Source organism: Frieseomelitta varia, unplaced genomic scaffold (genome assembly GCF_011392965.1).
Source record: "Frieseomelitta varia isolate USP_RPSP 00005682 unplaced genomic scaffold, Fvar_1.2 scaffold_279, whole genome shotgun sequence".
NCBI classification, from domain to species: Eukaryota; Metazoa; Arthropoda; class Insecta; order Hymenoptera; family Apidae; genus Frieseomelitta; species Frieseomelitta varia.
Genome location: NW_025110011.1, coordinates 1,375,701 through 1,388,926, shown reverse-complemented (window position 1 = coordinate 1,388,926; position 13,226 = coordinate 1,375,701). Strand labels below are relative to the sequence as shown.

Sequence of the window (13,226 nt, the reverse complement as noted above, 5' to 3'; positions counted from 1 at the left end):
CCAAGAATAGACGTTTTATTGAAAAAATATATTCTTCATATATGTACAAATACGAACAATGACGATGTTCAAGTTGATAGACAATGACGCGAGCTCTTCCTTTTCTTCTGTGATAAACCAAAATACAAAGAGATGTCTTGCCGCCATATCAGACATCCTATAATAATTTTTCGATAATTTTGTAGCAGTCGTGTGATTTCCAAGTCCACGAGTAGCAATAGAACAAACCTCAGAAATTAGCAATGTTGTTCCTTCATATCCAAGAATAGACGTTTTATTGAAAAAATATATTCTATATGTACAAATACGAACAATGACGATGTTCAAGTTGATAGATAATGACGCGAGCTCTCCCTTTTTTTCTATGATAAACCAAAATGCAAAGAGATGTCTTGTCGCCATATTAGACTTCCTATAATAATTCTTCGATAATTTTGTAGCAGTCGTGTGATTTTCAAGTCCACTAGCAGCAATAAAACAGACCTCAGAAATTAGCAATTATTCCTTCATATCCAAGAATAGACGTTTTATTGAAAAAATATATTCTTCATATATGTACAAATACGAACAATGACGATGTTCAAGTTGATAGATAATGACGCGAGCTCTTCCTTTTCTTCTGTAATAAATCAAAATATAAAGAGATGTCTTGCCGCCATATTAGACTTTCTATAATAATTCTTCGATAATTTTGTAGCAGTCGTGTGATTTCCAAGTCCACGAGTAGCAATAAAACAGACCTCAGAAATTAGCAATTATTCCTTCATATCCAAGAATAGACGTTTTATTGAAAAAATATATTCTATATGTACAAATACGAACAATGACGATGTTCAAGTTGATAGATAATGACGCGAGCTCTTCCTTTTCTTCTGTGATAAACCAAAATACAAAGAGATGTCTTGCCGCCATATGAGGCACCTCTTTACATCCTATAATAATTTTGTAGTACTCGTGTGATTTTCAAGTCCACGAGTAGCAATAGAACAAACCTCAGAAATTAGCAATATTATTCCTTCATATCCAAGAATAGACGTTTTATTGAAAAAATATTATTCTATATGTACAAATACGAACAATGACGATGTTCAGGTTGATAGCCTTTGATATGACGCGGAAGACAGGAAACAACGAAGCGTTACGAGCAGATATAAAACTCGACAAGAGATCGATCGGCCGCGAGAGGATCAATATTCCTCGTTCGCGGTATATGAGGCGACGTAATCTTGAACGTCTTGCTCCTGTTGCACCGCAGCTTGGTGATCGTGAACTCGAAGCTGACCTTGACCATCGTAGATAGCGGCCGAGTGGTCGTTCTTGCCGGAAGTGTGCACCGCGGCATGAAATCCATCCTTGTCGGCGCGGTATCTGACCACCCGAACGCTACCACCTGGTTCCTTCACGCTGTACTGGCCAGACACGCTGCTTCCTGCGGAAAGGAATGCCCACGAATGAACGGAAGCCGCGAAACTGATTCCTGAACTTGTAACGAGACGTAATTGAAATTGCCAGGGAAATTTCGCCTTGGGATACCGGATGATCGAATCTATTAGCATACTCGCGCCGCGGGAATAACTTCGATCGCGCGAGAAACAATGGAAATCGCGAAGCAAACTCTGTCTTTCTCATCTTACTTATATCGTCTCCTTTCTATAATACATATTCAAGCAAATTACTCTCGCAGCTGAGTTGTCTCCAGTTTTAAATCTTCGCGACAAAGCTAACTATTTTTGTATTTAATATAAAATTTAAATTAACATCTAATTGGGAGAATTATTAAAATGAATTTTAATTTTTTAAAACTTAAAGAATGTAATTGATCTTCAACTTGAAATTAATAGAATAAATTACCTTAGTGATTACAGCGTTATATTTTTTTATAGATCCTATAGAAAAAAGTGATTGCGGGTTCCGATGAATTAATTATAATAAATTGAATTAATTATAATAAATTTTAACTGCAGAAGTTTGATAATTAAGTCTGTTCGACTTTTAAAATCTTACATGATTTGAGTTCAAATCGACGTAAGCTAGATTGGTTTCTATCTATAAAAATATTTAAATTATTGTACGAAAGGACTATAATTTAGCCAAAACGTAAGTTTCTTTTTTCTACGTAAGTGAAAGAGAAATTTTCTGTGGAAAAGAACGAAAATTTTATTGAACGATATATCGTCCATTTTGTTCGATTACCTTTGGCTATTTTTCTATATAAGATAGTTCTTATATAGTTAAAGACAATTTGATATCCTCATCAAGAGTGAGAGTTTTGCCATTGAAGGCGTTTTGCAGAGAGTAATAATGCGAATACGATGGACACACGTTACTCAAGCTACAGCAATTTTTGATGATTTTAAAATGTATGTAGCTTAGCTTAGCTTAGCAAAAAGAAAAAACACAATTATTCTTCCAAAACAATCTTAACACAAAATGAATTTCATTTCCATTGGAAGAGAAAATTCTAAATAATTCGTTCTCGAGGGGGATGAACAGCGCGAGAAGAAAGATTTCTCGCGACGGGAAAGAGAAACGGGCCGTTTTTCCTTCTCTCACCATCTCGCGTCTCCTTCTGAGCATGAAAATCGCCAGTCTGATGGTCCTCGACTCCGTATGAGAATTCGTACTTGGGATGCGCGACGTAGTCGAGCGCGTAGCGCAGCTCCTGCTGCTCGTGCCCGTGCAAATGGTTCGAGCTGTCCTCGTGAGCCTCCGCGTACGGTACTTTCACCTCGAACACTGGCCCCTCGACGGGTCCGTGAAACTGCAAATACGAGTTGGCCAGTGAACCGTGTTGCAGCGGATCCTGTTGTTCGTGCGAAGCCTCTCCTTCCAGTGATATCACGCCGGCTCGTGATCGATGGCCGAGAGCCAGCGCGATGGTCAAGGCGATACCGACCTGCGGCAGAAAAAGTCACGTTCGAAAGTACCTTATAACCTGACGTTTTTCTTCGAGCGGATCTGGCATATCAGTCAGCCGAAAGATTTACCGGTGGATTGACGTGTGAAAACGTAACATTTAACGGATCGATTTTTCAACGACCGCGCGGTTGCTACGCGAATAAATCCCCCCATCAATCTCTTCTTTTTTTCTCTCTCTCTCTCTTTTTTTTCTTTTTTTTTTTTGCAATTTTTTTGCCTATTCACGTGTCGCGTGATTGAACTAATTCAAAGATATTGAACGCGTTGACAAATGGAAAAAAAAAAACGCGACTCGCCAACGGGGGTAAATCATGAACGACGAATTTAAATTCTACGCTAGGAAGCCTCTGATTGCGAGGAATTCGATATTGCCGGGGCGGAGGTGCAATTCGCTTTCTTAATTGTGGACTGCGTATGAAATCGTGTCAATGTGGGTTGCATCGTGATGAAAGCAATCGAATACATGCTGCACTTATACCGGCAAATTGAATTTCAGAGACAGAGGCGCGGACAGGCGGGAATGAAACGGGGCGGCGAGACGAAAACACACTGGCCTGAGATGTCCCATTTTCAATTATACGCCGATTGTCAGCGGACAAGCGTTGACTATCGCTTCGGCAAAACACAGACCCGGCTCGTCGATTATACAAGCCAATAAAAGTTTCCGTGTTCCGTCGTGGATTGAAATTTGATTCCTTTCGTTTCGTTTGCACGCGAATCCCTTTTGTTGTGCGCGCTTACCATGACAAACGAAATTATTGAATATATCTCGTCGTTGAAGATATCAACGAAATGCAGATGAAAACGAAAAACGGGACGCAAATCGACGGGATCTGATGTAACGTGGTGCTTTCATTTATCCGTAGGTCCCAATTGTGCGTGGTTTGTAACGCTGTAACAAGTGTTAAACCATGTCAAACACAAACGAGTGGAATCACGGCATAAAGAATGCCAGTTGGTTTTAATTACGTGACACAAACCCGGAATAATAAGCAGTCGGGTCCGGTGTGCTCCATACGCGACTCGACTGTACGATTTTCGAAAACATGACACCGTGTTTCGCATAATTTTCATAAATCTTTGCGGTTGTTTATTTCGTTTCTACGCGAACGCGATGTTTCTTTCATCGGGAAACGGTCTCTACGTTCCGTGTTCCAGCTAACAAGATTATTTTCATGGAACAACGAGATGGACTCGAACGATTTCTGAAGAAATTGGCTCCTTTCGCGCGCTCTCGTCTCTCGTCTAAATTCTCCTTTGCATGCACTTTCGAAAATAAAGTAAACCGCATCCCGTATCGAGCACTTTCTCTACCGTCTCTTTTCCCCCCTCTCGTCCGTTCGTCCCTGCTCAATTTCACGCGCCCCTCTTTCATCCGATCCCCGCGGCTCAATTTCTTTTTTCGATACCGTACCTTGATCCTTGCGTCTTCCTCGTGTCTCATGGTACATATATGGCGGCCAGGTGAGAACTGCAGCTTTCCAACCGTAATCTCTAGCCTTTTATACCGCGGCAATGCGCATTCCGTGTATACACGCCACTCGTAAACAGATGTGAATCTGCCAGTTGCCATCGGTCATCGCATGCGTGTGCGACATGCGCGTGCACATTGGTGAATTTCGCTGGGACACGGCCACTCTGGCCCTCTCTCCGCCTCCGTTTCGCAAGCTTTCACGTTCGGGATCGCCGCGACAGAGCCGATTGTCACCAGCCTCGGACGATATCCCGGCTTTGTCCCTGCTCGACGACAGGAAGAACGTTTCTCTTATTTTACTGATCGAAGCGTGGACATTTGATCAGTTTGTGTTACGTTGCATGGGTCTAATTAACCCCTCGCGCTGACAATTAATTCGCGGACCATAACGAGTGACCGAATACAATAATTTGTCGCTTTCTGTTTCTCTTGAACTCGTCGGTACGATATCGCTGGATTAGAAATTATTAAAAAGTAATAAACTTATCATTTGTTTTGCCTGGGTTACGTTTATATATACTTAAAACTAAGAGAATGTTGCACGTCATTCCAGCGCAAGAGGTTAACCCCTTGCGCTGGCAACTGGTTGGCGAACCATAACGAGTGACCGAATACAATAATTCTTCGCTTTCTGTTTCTCTTGAACTCGTCGATACGATATCGCTAGATTAGAAATTATTAAAAAGTAATAAACATTTCATTTGTTTTGCCTGGGTTACGTTTATATACACTTAAAACTAACAAAATGTTGCAATTTGGGACAAAAAATTTTCGACGTGCGATTCCAGCGCAAGAAATTAAGAATTATTTATTTGAACAAGAGAAGACTTCCACTCCGGAATTTGTAAATATAAAAATATTATAATACCAGCTTATGTCTGCTGCAATTTGTCTGTGGATCCTGGTTTCTGGTTCCTGGCCAAAGTATCTTAGGACGACTCATGCATGACTAAATTCCTAATAACCATCTAGGCGATCGACGATTGTATCGTGCACGATAGCAAATTGGCAACTCACCGATTGATACTTTTAAGCGGTAACTTTGCTGAAACAACGAGCAGCTAGTTATCAGCAGATATTGTTACGTATTATTGACCAAGCTCTGGCTTCTTTGCTTCCCTGTCTCTCTCTCTCTCTCCTCCGCACCGCTGAGCGGCTTCTTTCCTTTTGGAAAGCACGAAGCCTCGGCGTCGCTGGACGACACCAGGATCGAATAATCCGCTTACTCCGTTCGAGCCAGGATTTATTTGGATTCTTAACCCCTCGGGAAACTCGGTGCTCGGATTGAATCGCGTCGGATCTACTCTAAATGCTTCGATCTCTCCGACAGTTTCTTTTTTTCTTCTCTCTTTTCCTGCCCTGCCCAGCTTGAAAAGCTGGTTGTCTCGTTCGTTTAATAGTGCAGTTTAATTCCTTTATTGGACTGTTTGTTACAGTTTCGAATATCCCCGTTCGCGGGCTCCGGACAACGGCTCGACTGCGTCTTTTAAACTGCCTTCGTTGCGCTAATCTTCCAAATCCCCCTTCCTTCCGAATTATTTAGCAAACGCCTCCGACGATTTACCGGTGCTGAAGTTCGAGAACGAGATCACCAATCAGCGTCAGTTTGATTATTGATTTCGATTATATACACAGCGAAGCAGCCGACTGGCTGCGAAACGTTTCAAACGTTTACCGAGGTATAATTCGACGGCGGAGCGTCTTCGGGCGATGTGTTTGAAGTCAAATATCAAAAGCCTTGATTTCCCGGGGCAGGTAGACCGGAAAACGCGAACGAAAGAGGAATAACGAGACGCGAGCAGCGTAAAGGGTTAGAGGATATACATCGCGTACGGTTCGTGAATGTTTGCTGAAGCTACTTTGACGCAATGAGGAAATAAGAGAATGTCATCGAAAAGGGAGGGCTGATTAGAGAAGTAAAAAGTTATGGCTCGGAGAGCTTGCACGCTGTCTGGCGTCCGCTTCTTTAAAACCGTACGATCGAACTTCATCCTTTTCCCTCCGCTTCTGCCATTTTCCATCCGTAAGTTGGAGATCCGGTGTTTTTTTCCTTTATGCGCTTGTCGATTGGTGCTCGTAACGTCACCAATCGTTTTACTCAAAGCCGAACATGGCACGGTACTCGAATTGAGTGCCACTACGGTTTATTATCAACCGTGGTTTGTCGTCGTCTCATTACGATTCACGTTTCGATTTACGTTACGTTTGGCCGTCGCTTTGACTCTGACGGATCGTGAATGTTGTCTCGGCGAAACAACATACAGAGTGCCGTTAGTGAAATTGCAATTACGATCAAAATCAGCAAGTAACGCTTCAAGTGTCTGCCCTGGTTCGTACGGACGTTTGACGAACACAAGGATAAAAAGAAAACGGATTTTTGTCTCTGTTTTCCTGCGACTTGGCGAAACGAGCTGATTTCAAGTTATTCTGTACAAAGGATTCCGATAAGTGCCAAACGTCTGGCATACAGATTGCATGATTGCATAGAAGATTTTACTTTCACAAAAAAAAAAAAAAAAAATAAAAACAAGGCCAACCGGAATTTGGCTAGTATTCTAGAGGAAATCTTTTCATTCCTTCCTTTTCCATGGTAAAAATCGCCTTTGTCCAATTTCACAAGCAAAGAACACCTTTCCCTCCTGGCGTTAACAAGACAAATAGCAAAAGTTCTCTACAAACGAACACACGGTCCAAACAGTGGCTGACAACGTGACAACGTACAGAACGGGATAACGCGATTGCTGCTCGTTACCATCGATCGCTAATTGATTCGCTTTGTGAACAGTTCGGTCAACGCGGATTTAAAAGCATTATTATTTATCCTGTTTTGGAGAGTGTACGTTCAGATGCAAGAATATACCCGCGGCAAATACAAATGCGTATATTCAATTAGAGGGAACGTCATCGACGTTTCTACATCAAACGATCGTTTGTTCTGCATGTACACCGTAGGCTATTTGTATTTGCTGTATACGCTGTAAATTATTCCTGCCCCGTGTCGACATATAGGGGCACTTCGTCTTCGGAAGGCCAATCACAACACCTAAATTTCTCTTGAAATTAATCCTTTGTCCGTGACAATTACAATTTTCGTGGCCAGATACAAGCGTCGGCTGGCGATGCTAATATTAAAATCGCTAATTGAAGTGGCTCTGTGAGTTTCGTTCGGGAGACAGAGATACACGAAAGCGGGATACGAAGTTGCTCCTTCAAAGAAAAAAAAAAAAACGTCTCTTTGACACAGGTACGCGGATTCCTTTCGACTCGAGTTCTGCCGCATCGAGCAAGATCTTTGAACGTACGATGAAGGTAAACAGTGCATCGTTCGAACAAAGATGGATAGCCTCCTATCGTCAGCGCACGTATATACTAGTTTCTTAGTTGCGAAAAGTGAAAATCAGAGAACAGTGATTGAAAATTTTGTTGCTCGAAAGAAAATTTGGCCAAGCTTTTCGAATAAATGAATAAAACTATATTTGTGTCTGAATAATTTTGACAATTTTCAGAGTGAAAGGATGTTAACCGTTTGACATATGCTGGTATGCACGCATATATTTTAGTTATGCATCTTTACTATGTTGTAGTAAAGTATAATGTATTATATATATTGTATGTATAATGTACTATACAATATTATAATGTTATAATATATTATACGTACACGTATATGTATAATAGTAAAATGTATAAAATATAGATACATAAATGATAAGTTAAAAAGACCAAGTTAAAAATTTAAAAGTGTCAAAAAATATTGAAATTGAAATATATATAAAGACAAAATAAGACAAAAAAGTTTTTTATAATAAGTATAAAAATAGTATCTCCATCTTTTTCACAAGCTTACTACATTCTATCTATTACGTTCGTTCTTGGAAGACGTATCAACAAAGCGGTGGTTAATTTTCTTAATGTTATACTTTAATTATCTACTTTAATTGTTTGTCTTCACAAAATAATTTTTATTTTAATTACGTTCAAAACATATAGTTAAGTAATTTTTTAATACATTATTTCGCTTAATTTCTTAAAACTAAAAACATTGACTTGGAGAATAATACAATAATACAAGTTTAATAATTTTATTTTAATTGTAACAAAGTAAAATTTAAATGTAGGTACATTACAAAACCGATACTGACGATATACAAAAAATAAAATTATACCTTCAAATATCTGAAAACATTGTTTTCGAACATATACTGTTCTTCAAGTCACCGATTCAATTTTATATCTCATAAAAGATATATCATTTTAATTTTTAGTTATTTCCTTCTTATAAAAAGTGCAGCCATTTCGTTTGTAAGTAAAAAAAAAAAAAAAGAAAAAGAATTTGTACGTTAAGCAGTTGAACGCTTTTATTTCTCATGAAAGAAAGAACAGGCTAATATACATGCGTGTGTGCCAGTCACGTTGCCTTTACGTCTCGAATAAGTACATGTTAAAAGCGCAGGCTTTTTATCTGATCCTTTATAGAGGATAATACGGTACGGTGGATGAAAATAAAAGAATCGTAACCACGATGAAATTTAGAATATGATCGAATAAAATGTGGCTAAATGGAAAAGCGGAGTTTCAATATTTCCCCCCCCCCCCCTTTCGTTTATGAATACGAAAAAATTTCATCTCGTCTTGTTATCGTTCTCTCAGTGTAATAAATACACGCTTTCGACCGTATCACAGACTGAGGATTAATTTTTTAATCAGAAAAAGCGAATTTCATTCCCTCGTGTGGATTTTCAACGAAAATTTCACGAACATTTTATAACACAGGGAGCACCTTGAGAGGATTACTTCGGCAACAGATCCTTTAATTTTCCAAGAGTTTGTTCTTCTTTATTAAAAGTTCTTAGGGAATGTATCGTTGGTTGGTATACGTGAAGCCGTAAGCAAGTCAGGACAATGAGAAGTTAGTACCACGATTTAAATAATTCATGGAAACGTCCGAAAACGTATCGATTCATTATACCGCAATGGTTTTGGAATTTATACATTAATATTATACCTGGCGTTATATACCGTTATAATTTATACCTGGCATAAATTGTATTACGCAAAAATACATGTGTATATATACATATTATATATATAATGTAATAATAATATTGTAATATACTATAATATACTAATATAAGTAAAATATAACTTGTACCTTTTGTTCAGGGTTAATTAATTAATTTTAATAATTATAATTATCTTGAAAATAAATGATCTAAATATATATGAATATATTATTATTTTTGTCGGGAAAAAAAAAATAAATATACATTTTGAAATTAAACGTTTGTCGTATTTATTAATATCTAGTTTTTTTTAAATAAATTTAATTTATATATGATAATAATATAAATATAATATATTACAATATATAAAATATATTGTAATAATACATATAACGCGTATATATATACATGTATCTCCGCGTAATACAATTTATGCCAGGTATAAATTATATATGAATATATTATTATTTTTGTTGAATAAGAAATATAAATTTATATTTAGAAATTAAACGTTTATCGTATTTATTAATATCTAGTTTTTTTAAAGTAAATTTATATATTTATATGTAATAATAATATAAATATAATATATTACAATATATAAAATATATTGTTATTATATATATATATACATACATATATCTCCGCGTATTACAATTTATGCCAGGCATAAATTATATATATATATATTAGACAACAGGTGCTAAAACACTTTCGTTTTAGTTGTTTCAACGAATAGAGAGAGCTTTTTCGAGAGGATTCCGAAAACTTCAACTTTTCGTGGGCGAATGAATAGCGTAATTGACAGGACGCGGGAGAGAAACGATGACATGGCGGGTTCCTCCGATGCCACTTCTTCTGCTTTCATATTCCGGAAAGCTTCGGTAAAGCGCATCGAGTGCACATTGCGGTAGACATGCGATCCAGGTTAAACCGATGCGCGAGCCAATCGATACTGGTTGGTTGTTTCACGATTAAACGAATGCACCAAATTCGAGAGGGAACTGGTTTTCTTCGTTCGTTCGCTGCGTTGTCCGGTGACAGCGTACCATTCTATCGCCTGGAGCACCACCGCGTGCCGCCTTGATATTGCATCCATGTCTGAATCGTTTCTCGTGATATACGAGATCTGAAATACGAATGCATATATCATCAGCTTTATTTTTCGCACTTTGTGTGATTTATTTATAGTGTGGTGTAGATGCTAAAAAAATTCCTTCGCTGATGTACGGAGTACATAAAAATTATGTCTTACATCTTCGAAGTGGAGGAGATTTGTTGGAAAAGAAATTTGCCCCATTATATTTGCAATGCTCAGCTTAAGGAAACTATGGCTTGTAAATGAAATTTAATGTACTTGTGAAAAAATAATTCATTAATTCGATCATTAATTGCAAATAACGCTGCCCTTGCATCCTAGAAAATTTCAATTCTATTGAGCCAACGCATATTATTTAGAATATGCATTTTGCACGTTTTGCAGTCAGGTAAAAAATAAATAGCCTTTTTAATAGCAGCGAAACTTTCAAAGGGAATAAAATTTTTGCTGGCTAAGAGCATACAGAGGTTAATTACGTTTCTTCCAAACAGATCAATCAGCTTTGTCGGTCAAGGTATTAAAAAATATGGCGTTTGAAAAATTTTGTTTGTTAATTTTAATTTTCCTGAAAGTTTCATTGTTAATAACAAACTATTTATTTTGCCTGATTGTAAAATGTAATTATAAATAATATCAATCATATCAAAATTATGTGTAACGTGTTCGATGAAACATCAACGCATTGACTGCGACTTCGCGATGAATGCTAGATTATTTGACCTTGACTTTCAACGTCTCGACACGGCTTTCACTGCAGCGATCCTTTTTAACAAATTGTCCGTGGATTCGAAAGCGTAGAATCATAGGCTCTAACTGTTTAGACGCAAGATCGAATAAGATAAATCCAATTCAAGAACAATGATCGTAGAAATTCTTATCCTTGACAAAAGTCTAGGTGGACTAGGAAAGAATAGAAGCGTGACAAGAGGTGAAACTTCGTGTCCAAGTAGTACAGTCGGCTGGCACAATTAAAATTCTCGGCAAAATTTCTCATTTAGCCGAAACGCTTGCTCTTGCCAGCGAAGCCATCCGTACGGCAAACGGAATTTCACCGAGCCATTTTTTCTGGGAAACAGTTAACCAAGGAAGGTTAAAGCGGGTAACGATAAGGAAACGCAATTCCGACCATTCTTTTCGTGTTATTGCGGTTGTGTCAGACGTTTCCGGAGCGTGACTCGCCAAGCACAGCGAGGCAATGAAACGTTAAAAATGCGAGCTATTAAGGACCAATGTGGCCAGGATACCGTTTCATTTGCATCCACGCTGTCGTCTTTCCATTATTAAAATACGGAAGTGGCGACAACGATTTTTTCCCCTATTCTTCGCTCTATATCTGTTCTCTTTTCCGGTCGAACGTAATTACGCGTCGATGTCATTGTGCGTTTCCCGATCCATTCCTGACGATTGTCTTTCCCGAAATGTCATTCTGGGCCAAGTGTCGTTTCGGGCTCCTTGTTTCGAGAGAGCGCTTGAACCTGTCGTTTGCAACTTGAATCACAAGTGGCTAAAAACTCGACGAACTACGATACAAAAGCGTTGAGAATTCAACGTGACTAGGCATACCTACAGTTAATCAATCTTCATTCGCCGCTACTTAATTACCAACCTATCGTATAAAAAGGTGAATTAGGTGTTATTCTTACTTACTTACAAGTGGAAGAAATATATGGTAATAAAATTGAAGGAAATAGAATTTATTTACAATTAATCTCTGAAGCGTTATGGTTCATCATTGAAAGTGTATGTCGATGCTGACAACTAGTGTTGGAAAAAATTGTTACGTATTATAGAAATTACAGATGCGTTGCTTCTTTTTTTTTTTTAATTTAAAAAGTTTAAAGAAGCTTTACTTTGTAATATAATATATGTATAATATAATATAATATAATATTTATTTATAATTAATCTCTGAAGCGTTATGATTCATCATTGAAAGTGTATGTCGATGCTGACAACTAGTGCTGGAAAAAATTGTTATGTATTATAGAAAATACAGATGCGTTGCTTCTTTTCTTTTTTAAATTTAAAAAGTTTAAAGAAGCTTTACTTTACAGTTTATTTTTTTTTATATAGTATGTAAAACTTAAAACATTCTGCAATCTCTGCACTCTTACTACACTCTCTTACTTTCTTCTTCACAAGAAGGACATTGTTTCTTAGAGTTTTGTTCAGTTTCAGATGAAATAATCGATAAAGAAATATTTTTCTATCAAATGAGATTTGATATTCGACAACGTAAACGTAGATATGCTTTGCAGTATTTATGTAACATACATTTGCAGTATTAAGATAACATTTGCAGTATAAAATAACATACACAAAAGTAATTTTACGAAATGAAGAGAAGAATATAAGTCGATTAGAATATAAAAGATATTTTAAGGCCTGACATTTGTTTTATAAAGCCTCGTAACTTATAAGCCAATATATCCTACGTAAACCTTGAGAAAGGCAGCGATTTTTAAAATTTTATTATATTCACCATCCGCTCTATGAATTGACTTTAGTCACGAGCATTTGAGAAATTGAAATAATCTTGGCTTAAACGATAAATTCCTAAAAAAAAGTGGCGTACATACTTTCAAAAAACATTTACAAACTCTTTCGACAAATCGAGGATAATATCATATGCAGCATCGATAGTTTTAATCAAACACAGAGGAATCGTTTCTTCTTTTTCTTATAAACAATTATTGGAATAATTAAAAAAAGAACTCATTCAATTCCAACA

At 37.4% G+C, this 13,226-nt stretch overlaps 1 protein-coding gene across 1 annotated transcript; it reads right to left on the bottom strand.

Annotated features, from left to right (window-relative positions):
* Nucleotides 1–1,020: 1,020 nt before the first annotated feature.
* Nucleotides 1,021–4,507, bottom strand: LOC122529147 (adult-specific cuticular protein ACP-22-like). Its single transcript, XM_043654961.1, has 3 exons — nt 4,334–4,507; nt 2,554–2,896; nt 1,021–1,429 (listed from the first exon to the last, which is right to left on the bottom strand). The coding sequence occupies exons 1-3, from the start codon at nt 4,490–4,492 to the stop codon at nt 1,188–1,190; spliced, it is 744 nt and encodes a 247-aa protein (XP_043510896.1). The 5' UTR covers nt 4,493–4,507; the 3' UTR covers nt 1,021–1,187.
* Nucleotides 4,508–13,226: the final 8,719 nt, after the last annotated feature.

Bases quoted from the DNA above. Each gene is read 5' to 3' on its own strand.
- LOC122529147 (XM_043654961.1), bottom strand. From the start codon at position 4,492: ATGGCAACTGGCAGATTCACATCTGTTTACGAGTGGCGTGTATACACG. The intron at 2,897-4,333 runs GTACGGTATCGA...TTTCTGCCGCAG, and splicing joins AGGAAGACGCAAGGATCAAG to GTCGGTATCGCCTTGACCAT. The intron at 1,430-2,553 runs GTGAGAGAAGGA...TCCTTTCCGCAG, and splicing joins TCAGAAGGAGACGCGAGATG to GAAGCAGCGTGTCTGGCCAG.